This window comes from Orcinus orca, chromosome 1 (genome assembly GCF_937001465.1).
Source record: "Orcinus orca chromosome 1, mOrcOrc1.1, whole genome shotgun sequence".
In the NCBI taxonomy this organism is placed as follows: domain Eukaryota; kingdom Metazoa; phylum Chordata; class Mammalia; order Artiodactyla; family Delphinidae; genus Orcinus; species Orcinus orca.
This window is the reverse complement of record NC_064559.1, coordinates 162,523,483-162,544,699: the sequence shown is the minus strand read 5'-3', so window position 1 is coordinate 162,544,699 and position 21,217 is coordinate 162,523,483. Positions and strand designations below refer to the sequence as shown.

The window sequence follows — 21,217 nt, the reverse complement described above, 5'->3', positions numbered from 1 at the left end:
TTCTCATAACGTCATTAGGAGATGTAGGTCTAAGTAATAGCTTTGTGTAACCAAGGAAACTGGTTTTCTGGCTTCCCAAAGTCACATGACTGGTCGGTGGCAGAGCCAGATTTCAAACTCAGGGCGTCTGCACCCAGTACCATTGATCTTAGCCACTACCCAGGGATTTCCAAGCCAAGTTGGAAGGACATTCCAGGTAGAGGAGGCCATGCTTATAAATGCTACAGAGACATGATCCAGCAAGGCAAGGGGGTGATTAGAATGGCTGGAATTGTGTAACATGCCCTGGGTCACATAGCCAGAGTGACAGAGCTAGGATTTGAAACCAGGTCTTTGTGGGTCATTGTCATGAGGCCATGCTGACAGGCACTTGGGTTTGCGGCTCACATTCTTCTGAGTCTTGATGGATCAGTGTAGTAAAGGTGTTCGGGGCGTTCACCTGGTGATGTGGGGCAGAGGTATTGCCAGGCATCACAGATGGCTGACTAGCGATGTTCTTGCATACAGCACATGCCCTCTCTGCAGGGTGAGTCTCTTGGGCAGGCAGGCAGTATGGTGGAGTAGGAAGAACACAGACTCTGAGTTTGAATTCTGGCTCTGCCATCGACTGACTGGCTGTACGACAGGATTAAGTTCAAATTCTCAATCTTTGGAGCCCACTTGCTGTTCCCTTCCCTCCCCAGTCTTCCACTTATTTTTTTATGAAATGGAAATACTAAATGTTTCCTCAGTGGGTTTTGTAAGGATTAAATAAGATGATGTTTGTAAAGTACCTGACACTCCATAGGTGCTCAATATATGGTGACATTTTATAATTTATTGTGGTTATTATTTGAAAAAATTAATGCTTTTCTTTGTTGAAAAATCTGTAATAATTGTGTGTAGCTCTTATTTGAGGAACCCATTAAATAGTAAGAAACAGAATCCTAAATGACAAGTCCAACATTCCAAAACAGGAAAAAAGAAGACTTGAGCATTTTATTTTATTTTATTATTATTATTATTTTTGTGGTACGTGGGCCTCTCACTGTTGTGGCCTCTCCTGTTGCGGAGCACAGGCTCCGGACGCACAGGCTCAGCGGCCATGGCTCACGGGCCAGCCGCTCCACGGCATGTGGCATGTGGGATCTTCCCGGACCGGGGCACGAACCCATGTCCCCTGCATCGGCAGGTGGACTCTCAACCACTGCGCCACCAGGGAAGCCCAACTTGAGCATTTTAAATGGTGATGGACACATTTGAGTTGACTTTTGTGGTATTTAAAAGGTTATTGTCATGTTTTAAGTTGGCAGGAAATGTTAATGAGTATGATCACTCATGCTTTTTCACAAAAGGAAACCATAGAAACAAAAATTAAAAAATAGAATTCATCAATAAATCTGTTATTCTCCAGCTTAAAAAATTACATGACAAAGTGAAAAATCTCCCATCTCCTCCAGCTGTCATTTCTGTTCTCAGAGGCAACCACTATTATCAGTTTGTTGTATATTTTTTTTGTTTTTTTTGTACCTTATTAATATATCATGGATGTATTTCCATTTCATCTTTTATAGCTCAACTTTGTAAAAAAAAATTTAACAGCTTGAGGTATAATTTACATACCATAAAATCATCCATTGTAAATGTATAATTCAGTGATTTTATTAAATTTACACATTGTGCAATCATCACCATAATTCAATTTTAGAATAGTTCTGTTACCCCCCAAAAGTTCCCTTATGCCTGTTTGTAGTCAGTCCCCAGCCCCAGTCATAGATAACTGTTTTCTGTCTTTATAGTTATTCCTTTCTAGAAATTTCACATAAATGGAATCATACAACATGGCTTCTTTTGTGTCAGACTTCTTTCACTTAGCGTAATCTTTTTACGGTTCATTCATGTGGTTGCACAGATAGTACTCTTTCTGAGTACTATACTTTTGTATGGATATAACACACTTGGTTTCAACATTTGGTTAAACCATGGTGAACATTTGATTTGTATAGATTTTTGTAGATGCTGTTTATCAGGTTGTAGAAGGTCCCTTCTATCTTGGTTTATTGAGTGATTTTTATTTTTTATTTATTTATTTTTTGCATCTGTTGAGATGATCATTTGGTGTTTGTACTTTATTCTATTAGTATATGTTATACATTAATTGATTTATGGATATTGAACGACTCTTGCATTCCTGGGGTAACCCCACATGGTCATGGTGAAAAATGAATGTTTTATATGTTGCAATATTGGTTTGTTACTATTTTGTTAAGGATTTTTACACTTAGGTTCATGGCAGTTATTGGTCTACAGTGTCCTTTTCATTTGATATCTTTGTTTGGCTTTGGTATCAGGGTAGTACTGGCCATGAAATGTTGGAAAATGTTCTCTCCTTCACTATATCCTAAACAAATTTGTATAGGAGTGGTATTGTTTATTCTTTGAATGTTTCACAGAACTTCCCAATGAATCCATCTGGTCCTAGAGTTGTTGTTTTGTGGGAATGTTTTAGGTGCAATTTTATTTTTCAAGAAAGACTGTTTCTCAGTTTCTTATGTAGCTTTGGCCAAGTTCCATAGCCCCAAAATGGTTGTTTTTGATGATGTTGTTCAGTTTTATGCTTTTATTTTGCTAAGAAGATTTGCCAACCTCTTCATACTGTCACACCCAGAAGATACTTCTCTATCTCTTCATTTTTTTTTTTTTTTGGCGGTACGCGGGCCTCTCACTGTTGTGGCCTCTCCCGTTGCGGAGCACAGGCTCCGGACGCACAGGCTCAGCGGCCATGGCTCACGGGCCTAGCCGCTCCGCGGCATGTGGGATCTTCCTGGACTGGGGCACGAACCCGTGTCCCCTGCTTCGGCAGGTGGACTCTCAGCCACTGCGCCACCAGGGAAGCCCCCTCCTATCTCTTCATTTTTAATGACTGTAGAAAATTCTGTTTTACAGGTATACCATAATTTATTTAATAAAAATAATTTTTCCAATTTTTAGGTATATTCTTAAACAGTTAACCTTTGTTTATATGTAATTTTACTTACTCATGCTAATAATTCACTAAGATAGGTTCCTAGAAGTAGGATTGCTGGGTCAAAAGTTATGCATTTTTTAATTTTAGTAAATACTATACTATATTCTTTAAAATTTGTACTAAATTATCACACTGTTAGGATAATATAAAAGAAGGTCCACTTCTCCCTGTCTTGCCACTACTATATACTCTTAATTTTTAAAATTTTTGCCAATAAGAAAAACAAAGATTGGGATATTTTTATTTGCATTTATTTAATTTTAGTGGAGTTGGGAATCTTTTTATATACTCTTTGACTATTTCTTTTTATTTTATGAAGTGACTTGTCATGTCCTTTGCTTAATTTCCAATTAGATTGGTTGTCTTTTAAATTAATTTATAGGATCTTCTGATATTTTAGTGACATTGAACTTTTATTTGTTTTCTGTTGTAAATACTTTATTCTGCCATTCATTTCCTTCTAGTCATAACTGTTTTCAGTCTTTTAAAAGCCTGTATTTTAATTTGTTTTTTTTAATTTGTTTTTAAAACAGAAAGTTGTACAAGGGATTGATTTAAACCAAATTCGAGGGCTTGGGTTTGATGCCACGTGTTCTCTGGTTGTTTTGGATAAGCAGTTTCATCCTTTACCAGTGAATCATGAAGGTAGGACCATTTCTCTCTCTTTTCTTGGTGGTGGGATACTGGCCGGGGCCCAGTTGGAGCATGATATCAAGTGTTATCACTGTTAGTGAGATTTACAGGTGGAGCATGGAGCCCCAAAATCATGTCCCTAGAGGTTAAAGCTTGGGCAGCAGTTAGTAGGAGAGGGGTGACATTGGGATTAGGTGGATTAGGAAGAGACTTGGCTCCATAATGCACAGGAGCCACAGCAGAAAATCTGATGTAGGATGAACATGGGATCATTAGCTCAGAGTGAGTAGCCTTGAAACAGTTAACTGGTCTGGGCCTTTTCAAGGAAGGGAGTGTTGTCTGTGCCTGAAATTGTTTTGCATATGAAGCTCTTCCACCACATTCATTTGAGTGGGTGAATCAAGTTCACTTAAAGAAAATAGAATAAGACAGACAGGACCATATATCACACAAAAGCTGGAAACAAATGGTCTCTCTATTTTCAATAGCCAGACCAAAGACATTCACATTTAATGACGTTGTTCTAATACACTCTCATTACACTCTCATTGCACTCTCTCATTACACTCATGAGTACTGTAACGAGCTGTTTCAAATGTAAGTGCCAACTTTTATCCACTGTCAGAAATTTCTCATGGGTGGTGAGAATGTGTCTCTTTTGGGATACTCTAGCCAGTAGTGCTAGCACCAAGGTTGCAAACCCCAAAGTCAGGTAGGTAATGTAAATGAATACAGCGTGCCAGATTTGAGAAAAACAACAGCACATGTGCAGAGATAAAGTTCAACTGCCATTTAACCTTTTGATGAGTGGCAGACATTTGGGAGCAGTGGAGACTATGGAGACTATGGTGCACTAAATTGCAGGCTCCATCTAAAGGAGTGTGACTCTCTGCATTTTCAGTCGGTTGTTGCCAACATAGGTATCACGAGCATGTTTTGGGCGAGGCTGTATTAAAGAATCCTTGGTAGTGGACACTGCTGTAGCAGCACCTTTCTTAACTGATGGCTGTGGATACTGGGGCACAATGGGACACCCTGGCATTGGAGTCAGGCAGTCCCAGATCTTAGCCCTGCTGCTGCTGAGCTGTGACACCTTGAGTTTTTTATATACTCTTTGACACTTAACGTCTGCATGGCTTGGTTTCTCCTCTGAAAGAATTGGAATAATGAAACAGTAGCTTTGCTGTGAGAATTAAGTGAGAGCCGGACGCCTGAATGCTCAGAAAAGTTTCTTCAGTCCGATTATGAATTCCTTAAGTTAGGAGAATGTGTCTTACTTACTCCTATGGACCTAATGCATGGAACAGTGATTTTTATAAATGACATGCCCTGCAAAAGTATGCAGATGGATGAATGATTAGAGCACAGTGGTAATGGTGACCATCTTTTACACACACACACACACACACACACACACACACACACACACACACACACACACACACACACACACACACACACACACACATACATTTTTCTATTTATGCCACATTAACTAGCACCCCCGTGTGCCAATCCCTGTCTGATTAAGTGTTGAGGCTTCAGAGACGAATATGAGTCATCCTTGTTCTCAGTGGCTGACCACTGGCTCAGCTGGCATTGCTCCAGCCCAGGAGGGCAGGGCAGCCCCCGTCTAGACCACTTCAGAGAGCAGAGACCCAAGGAATGGGACTGAACCTACAGACCTCAGCTCAGCAGCAGCAAGCCCTCTCCAACCACGGAGTGGGCTGCTTGGGGAGGCTGCCAGCACTTCTTTGTTGGCTTGTTTTAAGTAGCGGTCAGGTGATGGTCTGTTAGGGATGCTGTGGGAGGAATTCTCATTTTGGATGGGACTTTAGATGTTAAGAGCCCTAAGTTCCAAGGACTCTGTACCTTCTAATCTGCTAAAACATACGGTTTTAAACTCTGGTTAGCACATTAGAATCAACTGGAGATCTTTTAAGATTACCAATTCATGAGCCTTACCCCCAGGGTTTGTATTCAGTTGGCTTGGGGTGAGGCTAGGGCATCAGTGTTTTTAAAGTTTTCTCAATAATTCTAATATGTGGAGGATTACTGGGTGCAGATGAATGGACAACTAAAACATTAGGAATAAGAACATCTGAAGTAGAGGAAGAGTTCCTTGTTAAACCTGCTTATACCAGCACCCTCCCGGATGCCATCTTTTTTCTCATTGTAGAGAGAATTGCCTCCTGTTGACAGTTCTCCTATTAAAAGTGTTACCTAGGTTGCAACCTGAATTATAAGTGTTGAAAAAACTGTATTCCACCTAAAAGGTTAAAATGTACCCATTCATCAAATGCATCCAGCTGCAGGTGCCCTCATCAGTTTCTTGCCTTTCAACAGGTTCTATTAAGGTTAGATTTTAACGGCAATGGATTAGCCTGTACTAGAAAATGAAATTCAGATTTTTAAGGATGAATTAAGAGGGTCTTTAAAGACTTCTGTTTACCTGATAATGACCCATTCTTGACTGGTTAATTGGAGTAATTGTGAAGAGCAGGGAGTGGGGTCAGGAAATTAACCATCACCATTAAAACCAAACCCATAAGACCAGCAAAACTTACTTTCTTTCGATGGTAACCAAAAAGAAAAAGGAAAAGAAAAAAAAATCCCAAGGAAATTAAGTGCACTAGTTTGAGAACACTGACCTACATGATAAAATAGTCTCATTGTTTGCCTCTTCTTGTTTGGTCTTTCTTCCTTTTCAAGATCAGACCAGTGCTGGGTTGGACAGAGGTGCCATTGCTGTGTGCTTCCTACCTCTGCAACCCACCTAGCTCAGACCATGACTGGGTGAATCATTCCAGCCACAGGAGCTCCTGGGAGGGAGAGGAACCAAGGGAGATAATTTAGGGTCAGGGAGGAAGTTACTACCTAGGCTACTCTGTAACAGAAACCTAATATTTAGATGGTTTTCTGATTCACAGTCATTTCCTTCAAGTACCCCTGGAACACCTCCTGTGAGATGTTGACAGTATTAATTGAATGAGTACAGGGATAAATAATCTGCCCTAAGGTAAACTGACTATGTAACCCTAATTCTGCTCTACCAGATTATTTCCAGTTCTCTTAAAATATGATGCCTTTATGGGTCTGTGCTCTCTTGGTTTCATGTGCTGTTTCTATTGTGTAGCCCCTCCTCCCTCACTCTGTCTTCACCTGCTTATCCAGTGGCCAGTCATTTTCAGAATTAACCTAAAGCTTTCCTGCGTCTTGGAAGCTCCCTGTGCAGCCTCGGGCTCGGCTAACTGGGGGCTTCTCTGTGCTCTTCCTTCTCTCTGTACCATGTCCAGGACTTCTGTCATCACTCCATACAGACGTTTTTCCATTTACCCACGTGTTCCGTAAGGGCAGAGACTGTGGCACATTCTTCTTGGTATCCCAGCACCCAGCCCTGTGCCTGGCATGTAGCAGATGCTTAATAAAAGATGAAATGAACTTTCAGTGGAGTCATTTATTTGTGATTTTCTACAGGCACTGAAAAAAAGATTAACTTCCAGGTTGTTGTCTGTAATGAACATTGTTAATTAATAATCATAATAAATATAATAAAGTAATTGATTCTACACAATGCTCAGTGTGTCATTCTGAGAGCCTCTTCATGTAGAGGTAGTAGTGGCTGATCGGTCTGTCTTTACAGTAGAAAGTTTAGCAACAGGTGTTTTTGTCTTGAAGCAGCTGCAGACAGATTCTATACAATATTTAAGATGCAATGCAGATATTGTCCCCCCCAACACCCACACACCCACATTGTGTGTGTGTGTGTGTGTGTGTGTGTTTATGAATGTGTGCCCACATACCCACAGTCTGATTCCGTGATGGTTCTGGAATAGGACCTGGACATCAGTATTTTTAAAGCTATCCCAGGAGATTCTAATGTGAAACTAGAACCAGAACTTTAAGCAGTTTTGTCATACAGTAGAATCACTCAGCTGTTTAAACAAAATCTTAGATGTACCTATGGAAGGTTTCATGTACTTTCTCTTATTTTAAATGTATTACTGTTGTTTGAGGAGTTTTTGTGGGACCTGAAATCTCTCCAGGCAGGCAAACCAATGAGTGAGTCCTTGACTCATTACGATGATGACCTAATTTAGATGTATCCTTAGGCTGACTTTTTTTGTAAGTTTTAAAAATTCTTTTTCAAATATATGGAAGAGTAAGGAAAATAGGATAACAGCCTCCTATGTATGTATGAGGATAAACAGATGAGGTTTTGCTACACTTGCCACAAGTCCTTTTTTTTTTTAAAGAAAGAACCACTTGAAGCTTCAGTCCATGCCCTCCCCCTCCCCCGTCCCTCTGCCCAGCAGGTAATGGTTCTGCCATAGCTGGTGTTCACAAACACATTTCTTCTGTGCTTTTACCACATGTGTGTATACCCACAACAACAAACAATATATACTGTGTTTAAAAATACCCCAGCTGGTGTCATTATTCATGTTGATGTGTGTAGCTCGAGTTTAAATTGGTTTTACTAATTTATTTATCCATTCTCTGCACAGATCTACTTTCAAAGAACACTTTGTGCTTTTCCCAGCTGTGAGGTAGTAGGTATGTCTTCAATCTCGGAGTCAGATTGTCGTTGAAAACGGCCTAGATCTCAGGGTAGTTTTAAGGATTAAATGAGACGATGTGTGCAAGAGGTTCAGCACAAGGCTTGGGACACACACACACAAACGCGCATGTGCAGCTTTATAAACACTCATATTAGCAAAATTATATAATTGCTGCAGTTATTTTGCCGGTAAATAAAATAACATGTGAAGTGCCTATCTCAATTACTCTTGAGTCCCTTTTATCTTCCCCGTTTATAATCTCCCAGGTATATTCCTTGCTGTTCTCTGCATTTTGCCATCAGAGGAAGCAGAGGACTGTGAAAAGAATACTGGCTTGCCCATCAGCGCAGGATGAATTAGCAGAGTCTGGGGAAGGGGGAAAGGGGCAACTAGTTTCTCTGTGGGCTGCAGGATGGTAGAGGTAGGATGTGAGGGGCACTGCCCATGCTCCTTTTCCAGCTGATGTTAAATTCTGTTTCCTGTGATTTATTCCTCTTGAGGGCCTACTATGTGACAAGTACTTGCCATATCCTTTATGCACATTATCTTTTGTTCAAGGAATGAAAAATCTCAGTTAATCCTTATATGCTACATTTTGCAGATAAGGACACTTAGGCTAAGAAAAATTAAATAACTTTCTCAATATTTCTGCCTATACTGAAAGAACGTTCCCCATTAGGTCTGGCTGGTTCCAGAATGGAAAAAAAATTCCAGTGCTTCCCACCCCACCACACAAACCAACCGAGTGAGGAAAAACACTTAAATTAACTAATTTTAATTAGAGTAACTAGAGGAAGTGAGAATATAGGCAAATAAAAGCCATTATGTAACTGTATATGATATTATACCTAAAATATTGGTCCATATTTCAAGGAGACATACCTTAAAAAGCTGAAGTATTGTTTTAGGCTTATTTCATTGGCTCTTGTCTTGAGTATGTACCCAGAAAAGTTTTTCTAGAATAAGTGAGATAGGAAAGGAAGGGGAAAAGTTGAGAGAGAATGAATGGTAATATAATTAATTGGTGGATCTTGACTGGTTTTTCTTTTAGACGTTTAACCCTGGGACTATATTCAAAGAGCACGTCTCTTCAAGGGTCCGAGATATGGGTAGGATGTACCTAGTCAGTGTTGGTGGTGGTCCTTTCACTTGTTTCTTGTTGATGTGTGAAATTATACAAGCAGTTGTGCAGATTTTTGCCCTTGGGAATCCATAAGTGCCCCCTTGAATTAGAAGGATAAGGATGCACCTGTGTCCTCATCTCCCTTGTTTTTGCTAGGGGATTCTCATCGAAACATCATCATGTGGCTGGACCACCGGGCGGTCAATCAGGTCCACAGGATCAACGAAACCAAGCACAGTGTCCTGCAGTACGTTGGGGGCGTGATGTCTGTGGAAATGCAGGCCCCGAAGCTTCTGTGGCTAAAAGAGGTAAGTGCATAGCGTTGAGGAGCGATTACTCATAATAGCAGAGGATTCCATTTATTGAATCTATTGGTACCAGGCACCCTGCTCATCACGGCTGTTGTATTTGAATTTTGCAGCAAGTCTCAGGAAGGTTGATCCCATTTTATTGATTCGGTTGTGGTTAAGTCATTCTGCTTAACTCAGGCAAGGCACTGAAATAAGTATTTGATGCAGATTATCTCTTTGAATCCTAACGGCAGCCCTATAAAGTAGTTTTTTTTCTTTTTCTGTATTTGTAAAAACTAAAGCTAATAGAGATTCGTCAGCTCACCCAAAGTGACTCAATAAGTATGCAGCAGAACCAGGATTTGAACCTAAAAATGACTGAAATTGATTTTCTTAATATCCACTGTTCTATTGAAGTTCAGAGAGGTTAATTACCATTCCAGTTAGAAAGTGGCAGAGCTGGGATTCAAATCTTCTGACTGGAACATTCTTTCTCTACATACTTTTAGCCCCCAATGATTAATTTTTGGCCTTAGTGGCATTTTATGGAATGCCTTTCTCATCTCACCTGAACTTGAGTTTCCATACCCTTTTGTGATAAGGTGATCTCTGGCTAAGGCACTTGCAGGTGGTTCCCATTTCCAGATGTTAGAATCATTTATGAAGTGTGGAGAATGGTGATGTCAGCTTAATGGTTCCCAGTAGAGATGGATGTGTGAGAAAGTTCAAGTCCTCTGGGAATTGCAGGAACTTGAAAACCCCTAGGTGGTCTGGTGAAGAGAGAATCCATCTAATGATAAGACCTGCCGTGATTCATTTACTGGCCCTGAGGTTTCAGGTGGATTGAGTCTTCAATTACTCAGATGTGGGGTTGGGGAGAGTTTAAAGGTGATGAGGAGGTGTCCTTGGATTGCCACCATGGGGCAGAAGGGAGGTAAGTAAAAAGGGCGTCAGTGATCAAGGCAGGCTTGGCTTGTTACTTGTTCAGTATATTGAGCTATTTTTTAAGTTTTAATTTGCAGAAAGACTTCTATATTTGCTAAGAGTTTGAAAACACAGAGTGTTTTAGGAGTTGGGGGTTTTAGGATCCTAATTCTGACTCTGTTTGCATCACACTGTGTGACTTTGGGCAAAGCAATTCTCATCCCCAGGCCTCACTTTTTCCATCTCTAAAGTGAGAGAGTTGGACTGGATCAGTTTGGAAACTTGATACAAAAATATCCTGAAATACAAAGCAGTGTATTGATTTGTATTTGCACTGCCTCCACACTCTGCTATGTGTGCTATAGACTTTAACTGATCTCATCCTAACAACCTCTGCCTGGTAGATGGCATGGGAAACTGAGGCTCAGAGAGAGGGTTATATGACTTTCCCAAACAGACGATACAGCCAGAATTTAAACCTGTGTCTCCTGGTCTCCAAATCCCAGCCCATCCCATTAGTCATGCAGTACTAAAATCCTCTGTGAAGCATACCACTTTGGGAAGGACCAGGAATGAGGGTGGTGATGGTCTTTAAGCCAGCCTAAACATGTGCAAAAGAACAAATGGGTTGGCTATGTCACCCTTCTGGACCACAGGTGAGGAATAGCTGTTCTGAATTAAGTGAGGAGGATTGAGCAGGTGGTCATTGGTGCAATACCAGAGCCTTATTGAGCACCTGCTTCATAGCCAGCTCAGGGCTGTATATCCCAGGAGATCTAAATATAGCTTTGGTATGAACCTGTCAGGATATTTACCTGTGCACTTGAGATCTAACTGCACTAAATAAAGCCCATAGAAAATAATTAAGTTCTAGATTTGTGTGGCAATGATTCTGACCTAAGACTGACCATCCATCCATCCAACCATCCATCCATCCATCCATCCATCCATCCATCCATCCATCCATCCATCCATCCATACATCCATCCATCTAATCAATTCCATTTCAGAATTTTCTGAGTAAGGCTCTAAACAGTGCCTCACTGTGCATTTAACTACCTGAAGGCTGAGCCTCAAATCTGTTTTTCAGACTTTTTCAAATTTTTTTTTTTTGTCTTTTTGGTAAGCATGCCCAGGAATCCTTGCTGAGAGTTCCTTTGGTTTTACTGTGATTACAAATTCAAAATCAAAACAACTTCTAAAATCACGTTTCGTCCCTTCTCCTTAAAGCCTACCAGCATGGCTTACAGCTAGCTCTTCTCAAACTTCAATGTGTAAGTGAATCACCTGGAGAGCTTGTTAAACTGCAGACTCTAACTTAGTAGCCCTGTGGTGGCAGCTAAGAATTTGCATTTCTAACAAGCTCCCAGGTGATGCTGATGTTGCTGGCCTGCAGACTCACAAAACCACTTTCAATGCTAAAGGCTCTACCTTTGTATCCTGAAAAGCATCCGTGTGTGGAGAATCGGGAAACAGTACCTTCTTTTTATTGGGCTTGTGGGAGACTGAGGCACAGGGAAGTACAGTAGCTTGAGCTGCTGTTCAACAGCACATTCGACGTCAGAACATGAGAGTCTGTGCCAAGTGTACTGGGCTGCCATTTGTTTACTCTTCATTCATTCCTTAATTTGCCAAATCTTACCTGAGGTCCTGCTGTGAACCAGCACTGTGGTAGGAACTGGGGACATGGGCACAAAGAGGACTCGGCCTTACCCTCAAGCGGCACAGTGACCACTGGGGACAATGGTGGGGGAGCATAAGGAGAAGAGAGGCATGGAACCAGAGCCAGCAGAAGATGCACTGAGCGCCGAGATGCAGGCATATGCAGAGTGCTTTCAGGGAAAATAATTTGCTTCCTGCACGAGCTACTTGAGATGAGCCTCAAGATATGAGTGGAGGTTTTGCATAGTAGAGAAGATAGGAAGGATACAGTATTCTAGAGAGAATGAGGTTCATTATGGTAAGGTGTGTAGGCCCTAGGACAGGAGCCTGGGATGCTTCCCTGAGTGTAGTAGGAAGTAAGACCAGGTAAGTAGCCTGGGCTCAGTTTGTTAAGGGCCTATTTGGTGAGAGATTAGTGGATGGTTGTTAGGCAAGGGGGAAAGTGTCTTAGATACCTTTGGCAGGGTGAAGAGATTGGATTAGGAATGAGAAAATGTGTGTGTGGGGGAGTAAGAACCAGTTTATTTATTTATGTTTTTATTAGTACATGTGCATTTATTTATTGACCATGCCGTGCGGCTTGTGGGATCTTAGTTCCCCTACCAGGGATGGAACCTGGGCCCCAGCAGCTAAAGCACCAAGTCCTAACCACTGGACCACCAGGGAATTCCCCTAAAACCAGGTTTCTTACTTTCCTCATTATAGCACTTAGTTGGCCTTGCTTTGCCCTTAGGATAAACTCCAAAATTTGTAACCTGGCTCAGAAGATGGTGTATGACGTCATTTTCACCTCCCTCCTCTGCTTACTGTGTGTCTCTCACTTTGCTCACTCTGATCCATCCACAGGGATCCACTCAGAGTGCCTCAAACACACCAGCTCTTTGCCACCTCAGCCTTTTGACTAGGGGTTGGCAAACTAGGGCCATGGGCCAAATCTGGCCTGTTGCCTGTTTTTGGATGTCCTGGGAACTAAGAATGAGTTTTACATTTTCAGATGTTTGAAAAAGAATCAAAAGAAGAGTCATGTTTTGTGACTTGTGAAAATGATAGGAAATTAAAATTTTAGTGGCCATAAATAAAGTTTTATTGGAGCACAGCCATGCTTGTTCGTTTATCTACTGTCTGTGGTGCTTTTGCCCTACAGTGGTAGAACTGAGTATTTGAGATGGAGACTGCATGGCCTGCAAAGCTGAAAATATTTACTCTCTGGACTGTTAGAGAAAAAGTTTGCTTACATCTCTTCTTAATGATGCTCTGATGCTGTGCCTTCTGCTTGAATATTCTTCCCTCTTCTCACCATTGATTCTAACTCATCATGTAGGTCTCAGCTTTATTGTCACATCCTTAAAAAAGCCTTTCCTGACCCTCAAATAAATCAGAGGTCTCTTGTCATCGTACTCTTAATTTTACTTCATTGTATCTTTCATAAATTGTAATGACACGTCAATTTGTATGATGATTTGTATAAAAGCTCACCCCCTCCAACCATAGTAATCCACAGGAGGATGGAGATGATATCCATTTTGTTCCTTGTTGTGTCCCTATCCCTAATTAAATGCCTGGCAGATAGTAGGTACTCAGTAAATATTGTTTGAATGATTTGAGTGGGCCAATGAGGAGCTAGTGCAGTTTTCCAGGTGAGAAGTGATGAGACCTGAATTAGGCACTGTGGGATGGAGAGGAGGTGGGTTCCAGAAATCGTTAGGGGTTAATGTCAGCAGGACATTGGGGCTGATTGGCCATGAGGGGCGAGCTAGGTGGAGGAGTCAGAGCTCACCGCTCATCTCGGTATTGCTGTCATTCATGTGCTCCTTGTCCTTAGCCTGGAATCAGATGTCAGAGGGAGTTGGGCAGAATTTGGAGTTCAGACTTCTCAGAAGACAGAAGTGGTATACTAGGACCACCGTACCTTTTGGGCAAAGCCTTTACTCGGGTCCTAGTTCTGCAATATGGAATTTTAATCATGTCCTTTGCATATAAGGTTTGTGTGTTTTAGGTTGACGTACGTCTCCTTAATAAGAATTGTCAGATAAAAGGAAAAATGTCGTTTGATTTTTTCATAACCCCCAGCAGTCTGGCTTCTCCATTTGGTCTCAATGATTCTGACTCTCATCTTAATGAAGGCCAAATGTAAATTAAGTTCTCTCAGGCTGGAACAGCTGGAGTCTCCTATCTTTATAAACATGAAACATTGTAGGGTAACAAGGTGCAGGCTGAGGAAGGTCAAGCAAGTTAACAGGCTGATGCCGATCCTGACAGCTCAGTGTTAATGGAAGATAATTATCTGGCTTGTAGCGGATGCATGGAGATATTCCAGTCCATCTTTTAACTCATTTCCTCTTTTTGCTATTGTCAGCAGAACAGAAAACTAATCATTTTATAGTTTGCAATTTTCATTGTTCATTCCAAAGGTCTGGAAGCAGCTGGCTGGAATGTCAGAGGATTTTCTTGATGGGTTTAGAAAATATATCTGCCCCTTTCATCTCCCCAGTCCATGCCCTTCTGCTTCTGTTCCCCTGATAACATATTGGGAAAATGAGTAAATGATTCTCTGATTGGTTCTAATGTGCTTTATCCTGTGTATGTAGATTCTTGGGAGGAACCTGGGAGTTTGGATAGCCAGAGGGGTGGTTTGATAACTTCCTGCTAGCTGTGGAAGGTGCTAGCACACCTAGCACTGGATGCTTTGCAGTAGGAACTCCTGAAAAGAAAACTCTGTTAGACTTCAGGAAAGCCTGGTCCTTGTCCCTTCTGTACAGTAAGAGGCTGGCACAGTAAGGGCCTCGACTGGCCTTATTCTTTCATTCTTCTTGATGATATAGTAACAATTATTCTCTTTTCTTTAGGTTTCTCATCTTGAAACTTTATGAAAGATAAACAATGTCAGTTTCTTTCTTGGAAACGCACCATTTCTTTCTTTTTTTTTTTTTTGCGGTACACAGGCCTCTCTCACTGTTGTGGCCTCTCCCGTTGCGGAGCACAGGCTCCGGACGCACAGGCTCAGCGGCCATGGCTCACGGGCCCAGCCGCTCCGCGGCATGTGGGATCCTCCCAGACCGAGACACGAACCCGCGTCCCCTGCATCGGCAGGCGGACTCTCAACCACTGCGCCACCAGGGAAGCCCACCATTTCTTTTTGGATGGCAGTTTGGTGGAAACTATAGTCTTTTTCTGTTAGTTACTCTGGCTTTACATTTCGTGCATAGGTCTGATATTATTTACCTACATTCGTCAGATCTTAGCAGTACAGCTCATACAAGATTGGAGCTCTGGGAGATAGAACACAGTTCTGTAACAACAGAAAAAGTACAGGATTTGAAGCCAAACACACTTGCATTTAAATCTTTCTCCACCATTTACCGATTTTGCAACCTTAGGCTAAGTCAGCATGTCTGAGTTTCAGCATGCTGAGCTGTCAAATGATGATAATAATATCAGCTTTGTGGAATTATTATAATTTAGTCAGATATTTGTAAAATATCTTACTCAAAGAGTAGTTTAATTCTCACTTCCACTGTGCATAAAAATGTTTGTCTCTACTGATGGGCATGTCAATAACATTCTAGCACCAATCGAGAGAATTTTAAACACTAGAATATCTTATTTTAAGTAGCTGAGTGTAATGAGTGGTATGCTTTTCCTGTTTGAATAATAGCTACGGAAACCACCTAAAAATGACCACAGAGTTGTCAGAGACAATCATAGAAAATAGTAGAAGAGTATAAAGCATATTTTCAGAGTCATTCATTTATTTGAATCATCCACATCCTATGTGTAATACCTATACCAGAAAGCAGCCAGCTTTGAATTGCAAAGCTGATTGACTTACTGAATACCTTCTACTTGTTTCCCCTAAAATTCACCAGTGCCTCCAGCCCCAGAATTATTTTATTCCACAATGATTATTTAATCTTTACACTAGTCATGTGGGGTAGATATTATCTCTTTTTATAAATGAGGAAACTGAGGCTCAAAAATGTTAAGTGTCTTACTCCTCATCTCGTATCATGCAAGCATACGTACATCAAGAACCATACAAACAGCTCCATCCCCCATCCCCCTCCTGTGGAGACCTGTGCACTTCACTGTGGGAACCCAGAGGTGGTCTCTGTCTTCATAAAATTACAGCCTTCTAAAAATTGAAAAAAAAATACACACACACACACACACACGTATATGTATATGTATTTATTTATTTGGCTGAGCCGGGTCTTCGCTGCGGCATGCAGGATCTTTTAGTTTTGGCACATGGGATCTTTAGTTGCGGCATGGAACTCTTAGTTGTGGCATGTGAAATCTAGTTCCCTGACCAGGGATCAAACCCGGGCCCCCTGAATTAAGAGTGCGGAGCCTTAGCCACTGGACCACCAGGGAAGTCCCCAAAATTACAGCCTTTTTGGACTAAGCAATAACAACAGAATAAGGAATTAGATGAAAACAGTAGCTAAAATGTATACAGTGCTTATTATATACGTAGTACTTGTCTAAGCATTTCATCCATGTTAAACTCATCTACTCCTCACAACCACCCTATGAAGTTAAGTCTCATATTTTACAGATGACAAAACAGACTCAGAGATGTTAAGCAATTTGCCTAAGGTTATTCAGCTAATAAATGGCAAGGCTGGGGTTTGAACCTTGGCATTTCAGACCCATAGACCCATTTCAGACCCATTTCACTCTACTACCTCTTCAAGTGTTTGCCTTGCAGGGTTTGAATAATCTAGTTCAGGGAAAAAACTTGGAAGTAATGACTTCAGGAGAATCTGAGGCTGGGAACAATGGGTGGTAGGTTCGTTTTTTTCATTTAAAAAGTCTTGGCTGAGTGTCTCCTATATGATGGGCACTGAGGTTGCAAGGTGAGCAAGACAGATGAGGGCCCTGGGTAGCCTTCTGGGAACTTAGATTCTAGCATAGAGCAGCAGAAAAGAGACACGGAGACAAATACATAGGCAAAGTGATTTTGTTTTCTGGAAAATGCTATGAAGGAGAATGGCAGATGAACAGATTTGGCATAGCTAGTGTGTTCTCTTGGGAGGTTTTGGTTGACAAGAATGATGACACTTTCAGGAAGAAGGAGCAGCAGATTCAATGAGAGGAGGAAAGAACCTGAGAGATCAGCATAGGAGGTCAGCAGGGCTGGCCAGGTATGAGCAAGGCAGGGAGTGGCAGGAGGTGGGGTAAGAGAAGCGACCAGGGGCCAGATCCTGCACAGCCTTGAGGCCGTGGACAGGAATTTCGATTTTATTCTAAGACAGTGAGAAATAGTTGATGGATTTTAAACATGCGTGTGACATGATCTGTTTTATGACTTCAAAAAGATCCTTCTGGCATATGTACTGGGTAGATAATAAATATTTGTATAGCAACAACAAAGTTTACACTATAATGTGAAAGGGAAAAAAGTTATGAGGCTGTGCAGTCTTATAAATGCATTTGTCTTAAGAAACTTACAGTATAGAAAAAAAATGGCTGTATATTACAAAAAACAATAATGAGACACTATCCGTGGTTGGTATAGTTTGCTAATGTTACAGCACAAAGATCATGCTTTTATTACTTCTTTGTACTTTTCCATTAAAAAGTAATCTTATAGTCCTAGCTAACCTTTCTGGTTGACAACACTTCGTTATTTAGCATGGGATTTTTTTTTTTCTTCTTGGGATTATTTTCCTAAACCATCTGCACTGTATGAGGGACTTTACATGCAGTATTTCCTCTAAGCCCCTCAGTGACACAGTATTATTATCCCATTTTACAGATGAGGAAAACAAGACCCAGAGGGCTTAAGTAGCTTGCTTCCCCAAAGCTATGCAATAAGTGGTAGAACCAGGATCCTCACCAAGTCCAGCCCTCCTCCAGCCCCTGGGCTATATCCGTTGGGCCTCACTGCCCTGTTGCTCATTTCAGCTCATGTGTAGGGTTACAGGCTGGCAGCCCACAAGCTGAATCTGGTCCCCAGATGGGTTTTGGTGGACCCACCCTGTGCTTGAAAAAAAAATTCTTTTTTGAATTAGTGTCCAACATTTAAAAACTAAGAAATTTCACATAAAAATCCAGATTTTTCTGCTTCTCTAGAAAAAATAACAAAAGGATTTAGCAGTCCTGGGTTCCCATTCCCATGTGGAAGGAACTGGCCAGAGTTGTGCAGGAGCTGCCCCTCGAGAAGGGGCGAGTGTCCTTCATTTCACAGTGGTCCCCACCCAGCTTGCCTCACCATTTCCTTTTCCAGCAACTACCCGTCTAGGCACTTGGATTTGAGACCCAGACTGCGGGAATTTGTTCAAGGAATCCATCATTACTTTTCCTATAACAAAATGCTTAGAGAAATGGAAAGACTTTCCAGATGGGGAATTTCTTGGTCAGTGGATCTAAGGATACCATACTCATGTTCTCTTACACCTCTGGGTCTTTGCTGAGGTCTTCCTTCTGCCTGGCAAACTTAAAATCATTTCTTTTCACTTGGGGAAACTTATACTAATTCTTCAAACTCCAGGAAGCCTTCCTTGACTTTCTCTATGTTGATTGGGGTCCTGCCCTCTGTCCACTATGGCATCCTCCCCTTACCTCTACCCTGGAATTCATTAAACTATATTGCACCTCACTTATCTCCATGTCCCTGGTGTCTAGGGCATTGCTTAGCATCTCACACTGATAACTCAGTACATATTTTAATGGATGGATGCATGAACTTATCATTTATCATGCCATTTTTGATTGCTGGGTTTTGTCTGTCCAGATAGTTCCATTCCAAAGTAAAGATCCACTGCAAGTTGAGTGTACTTTCATTTTCTCTTCCCTGTTGTGGAAAAGGAAGTTTGGAGTATTACTACTCCTTTCTACCCCAGAGCCATCCCTTGGCTGCAGTCTGTTACCTTGAGTCACTGCTTATTTTGTGAGATTGATGCAGTAACTCCTCTGGGCCTCTCTTCTGTGTCTTTGTGCTCTGAGGGGACTAACCCCTTTATGTTGCTCCCTTCACCCCCAAGAAAATCCAAGACACATCAACTGAATCAGACAAGCTCTCTTTAGAATGTTTATACTAGGGCCGTTTTACGTTTGGACCAGATTCCTCCCAGCCTTTGAGCACTGCGGACGGTACTGTCAGCTGATGTTAGGGCATCTGTTGTGGATTTTCTCTCCAGGGTGGTCTTCCCATAAACTGGGCTCGTAACTAAAATATATGGAGTGTTGAGGCTGATGGCCTGCCTTCATTTACCTGGACAGTGAATCCTTTCCTTATCCCTGCATTTGCATATTTGATTTATGCCAAATATATGCTGTATTCTTTTACTTTTATAGTCCAACAGAGTAATTTAAAAAAGCAGGCCAAAATTTAAAAAAAAAAGAAGGACTTGGCCTGATACCTAATAACATTTAATAAATGTCAGCTATTGTTATGATACTTTATTTTGTATTTTACTTTGTAACTTCTGTGACTTGGACATATGTTTTCTTTATTTGATTGGTGACATGGCCTTGCAAGTTAAACGTTACTATTTGTTACATTTTATAGATAAATATAGTAAGCCTCAAAGAGATGCAGTGACTTGTCCACAGGTATCAGGCTTGGGTCTTTATGAAGGTCCTTTTGGATCTAAATCCTGTCTTGTTTTTCTCGTTTGTTTTTTTTCTGCTGCACCATGTTCCTTCCTCATTTGGATTGGTGGATTCGTGGCTCCATAAGAGGAGGGACCAAACCTTTCTCTCCATACCTGACTATTGTCTTCCCCGACCCAAACACAGTGCTTGGCATTGAAAAAATATTCAATAAATATTTGCTAAATGAATTCTTGTTTCCTGGTCCTTTCCAGACTTACGGCTGTAATAGCATAGTCCACGTGCCCAGCTTCCTTGCTGCCAGCCTTGTCCGACCACTGTGTAGGGGTGTCAGCTACATCTAGGAATTTACAGTATAACCAGAGAAGAGAGAGAAAGATTGCTAAGTTTGGCTGGCCTTATGCTCACATGGTATGATTCGATGTAAAACAAAAACCGAACAAAATTCTTTCCTCACAGTGGTTAAAATGGAGGTCACATCTATTGGAGGAAAATACTGTCTTTAGAAAAGACACTAAAAAATACAGTGCAGTTAATGTGTGTTGTGATACAGGAACTCATTAGCATGATCAGCTGCACTAACGTGGACTGTTAGCTTGGAAATCTGGGGGCCCAGGATAGGTGGATGTTAACTGGGGAAAGGGAGGAGGGAGGCCAGAAGTCTGACAAGATGCAAGTCACAGCATTCTTCAGGAGGGGTAAGTAAATCTCGTTTCTCTGAACATATGGGTTGGTTTTATTCTTTTTTTTTTTGGTTCTGTTGTCTTCAAAATGAGAATAACTGTGCTGCTATTGTAGGGATATATTCATTTAATCAGTGAAACAAACGTTCGTCTAGTAACTGCTATGAGGAAGGCGTCGTACCTGGTGATGGGGAGACAAGGCGGAAGCCAAGAGTATCCTTTAATCTCAAGGGGCTCCCAAGTCTAGGACCAAATGTAAGAGGCTGTGAAAGCCATTTTTCCCCAACATTTTATTATCAGAATTGTCAAACATACAGAAAAGTTGAAAGAATTTTATAGTGAACACTTAGAACCATCACCTAGATTCTGCCATTAACATTTTACTGTACTTGGTTTATCACATATATATCCATCTATGTGTCCTTCTATCCATCCAATCAATCCACCTTAAGTTTTTGGAGTAAGTTGAGATATTGTTACCCTTGTGAAAGCAGTTTGAAATAATATCTTTCCGAGATACTTACTAAATTTTATTTAAGATATTGACTCTGTTTGATTGCTGTCTACAAACATCATCAACACCTGCACTAGAATTTATTAACTATCTACCAAATTTATTAACTATCTATCTATCTATCTATCTTTTAACTCTGCTATCTTGTTTAATTCTTTTGAAAATCCTGTGAGGTAGATGTTAGCACTTACTTCACAGATAAAGAAGATGAGGATGGAGGGAGTTAGATGGATTACTACCTACTGACTGTTACTTCTGG

General features: G+C 41.1%; 1 protein-coding gene across 17 annotated transcripts in view; it reads left to right on the top strand.

The window, feature by feature from the left end:
* FGGY (FGGY carbohydrate kinase domain containing) overlaps positions 1-21,217 on the top strand; it is a 450,202-nt gene that overhangs the window by 29,080 nt on the left and 399,905 nt on the right. For 15 of the 17 annotated variants that reach the window (XR_004485339.2, XM_049697009.1, XM_033435388.2 and 12 more), the window contains exons 3-4: positions 3,541-3,652; positions 9,482-9,633. Coding sequence is in view for 16 of the 17 variants with exons in the window: in XM_049697009.1 (XP_049552966.1) it covers positions 3,541-3,652; positions 9,482-9,633 (264 nt within the window). In the remaining variant the exon portion in view is untranslated. The remainder of the gene's footprint in view (positions 1-3,540; positions 3,653-9,481; positions 9,634-21,217) is intronic. The other 2 variants (XM_033435395.2, XM_012534491.1) reach the window with 1 other exon arrangement.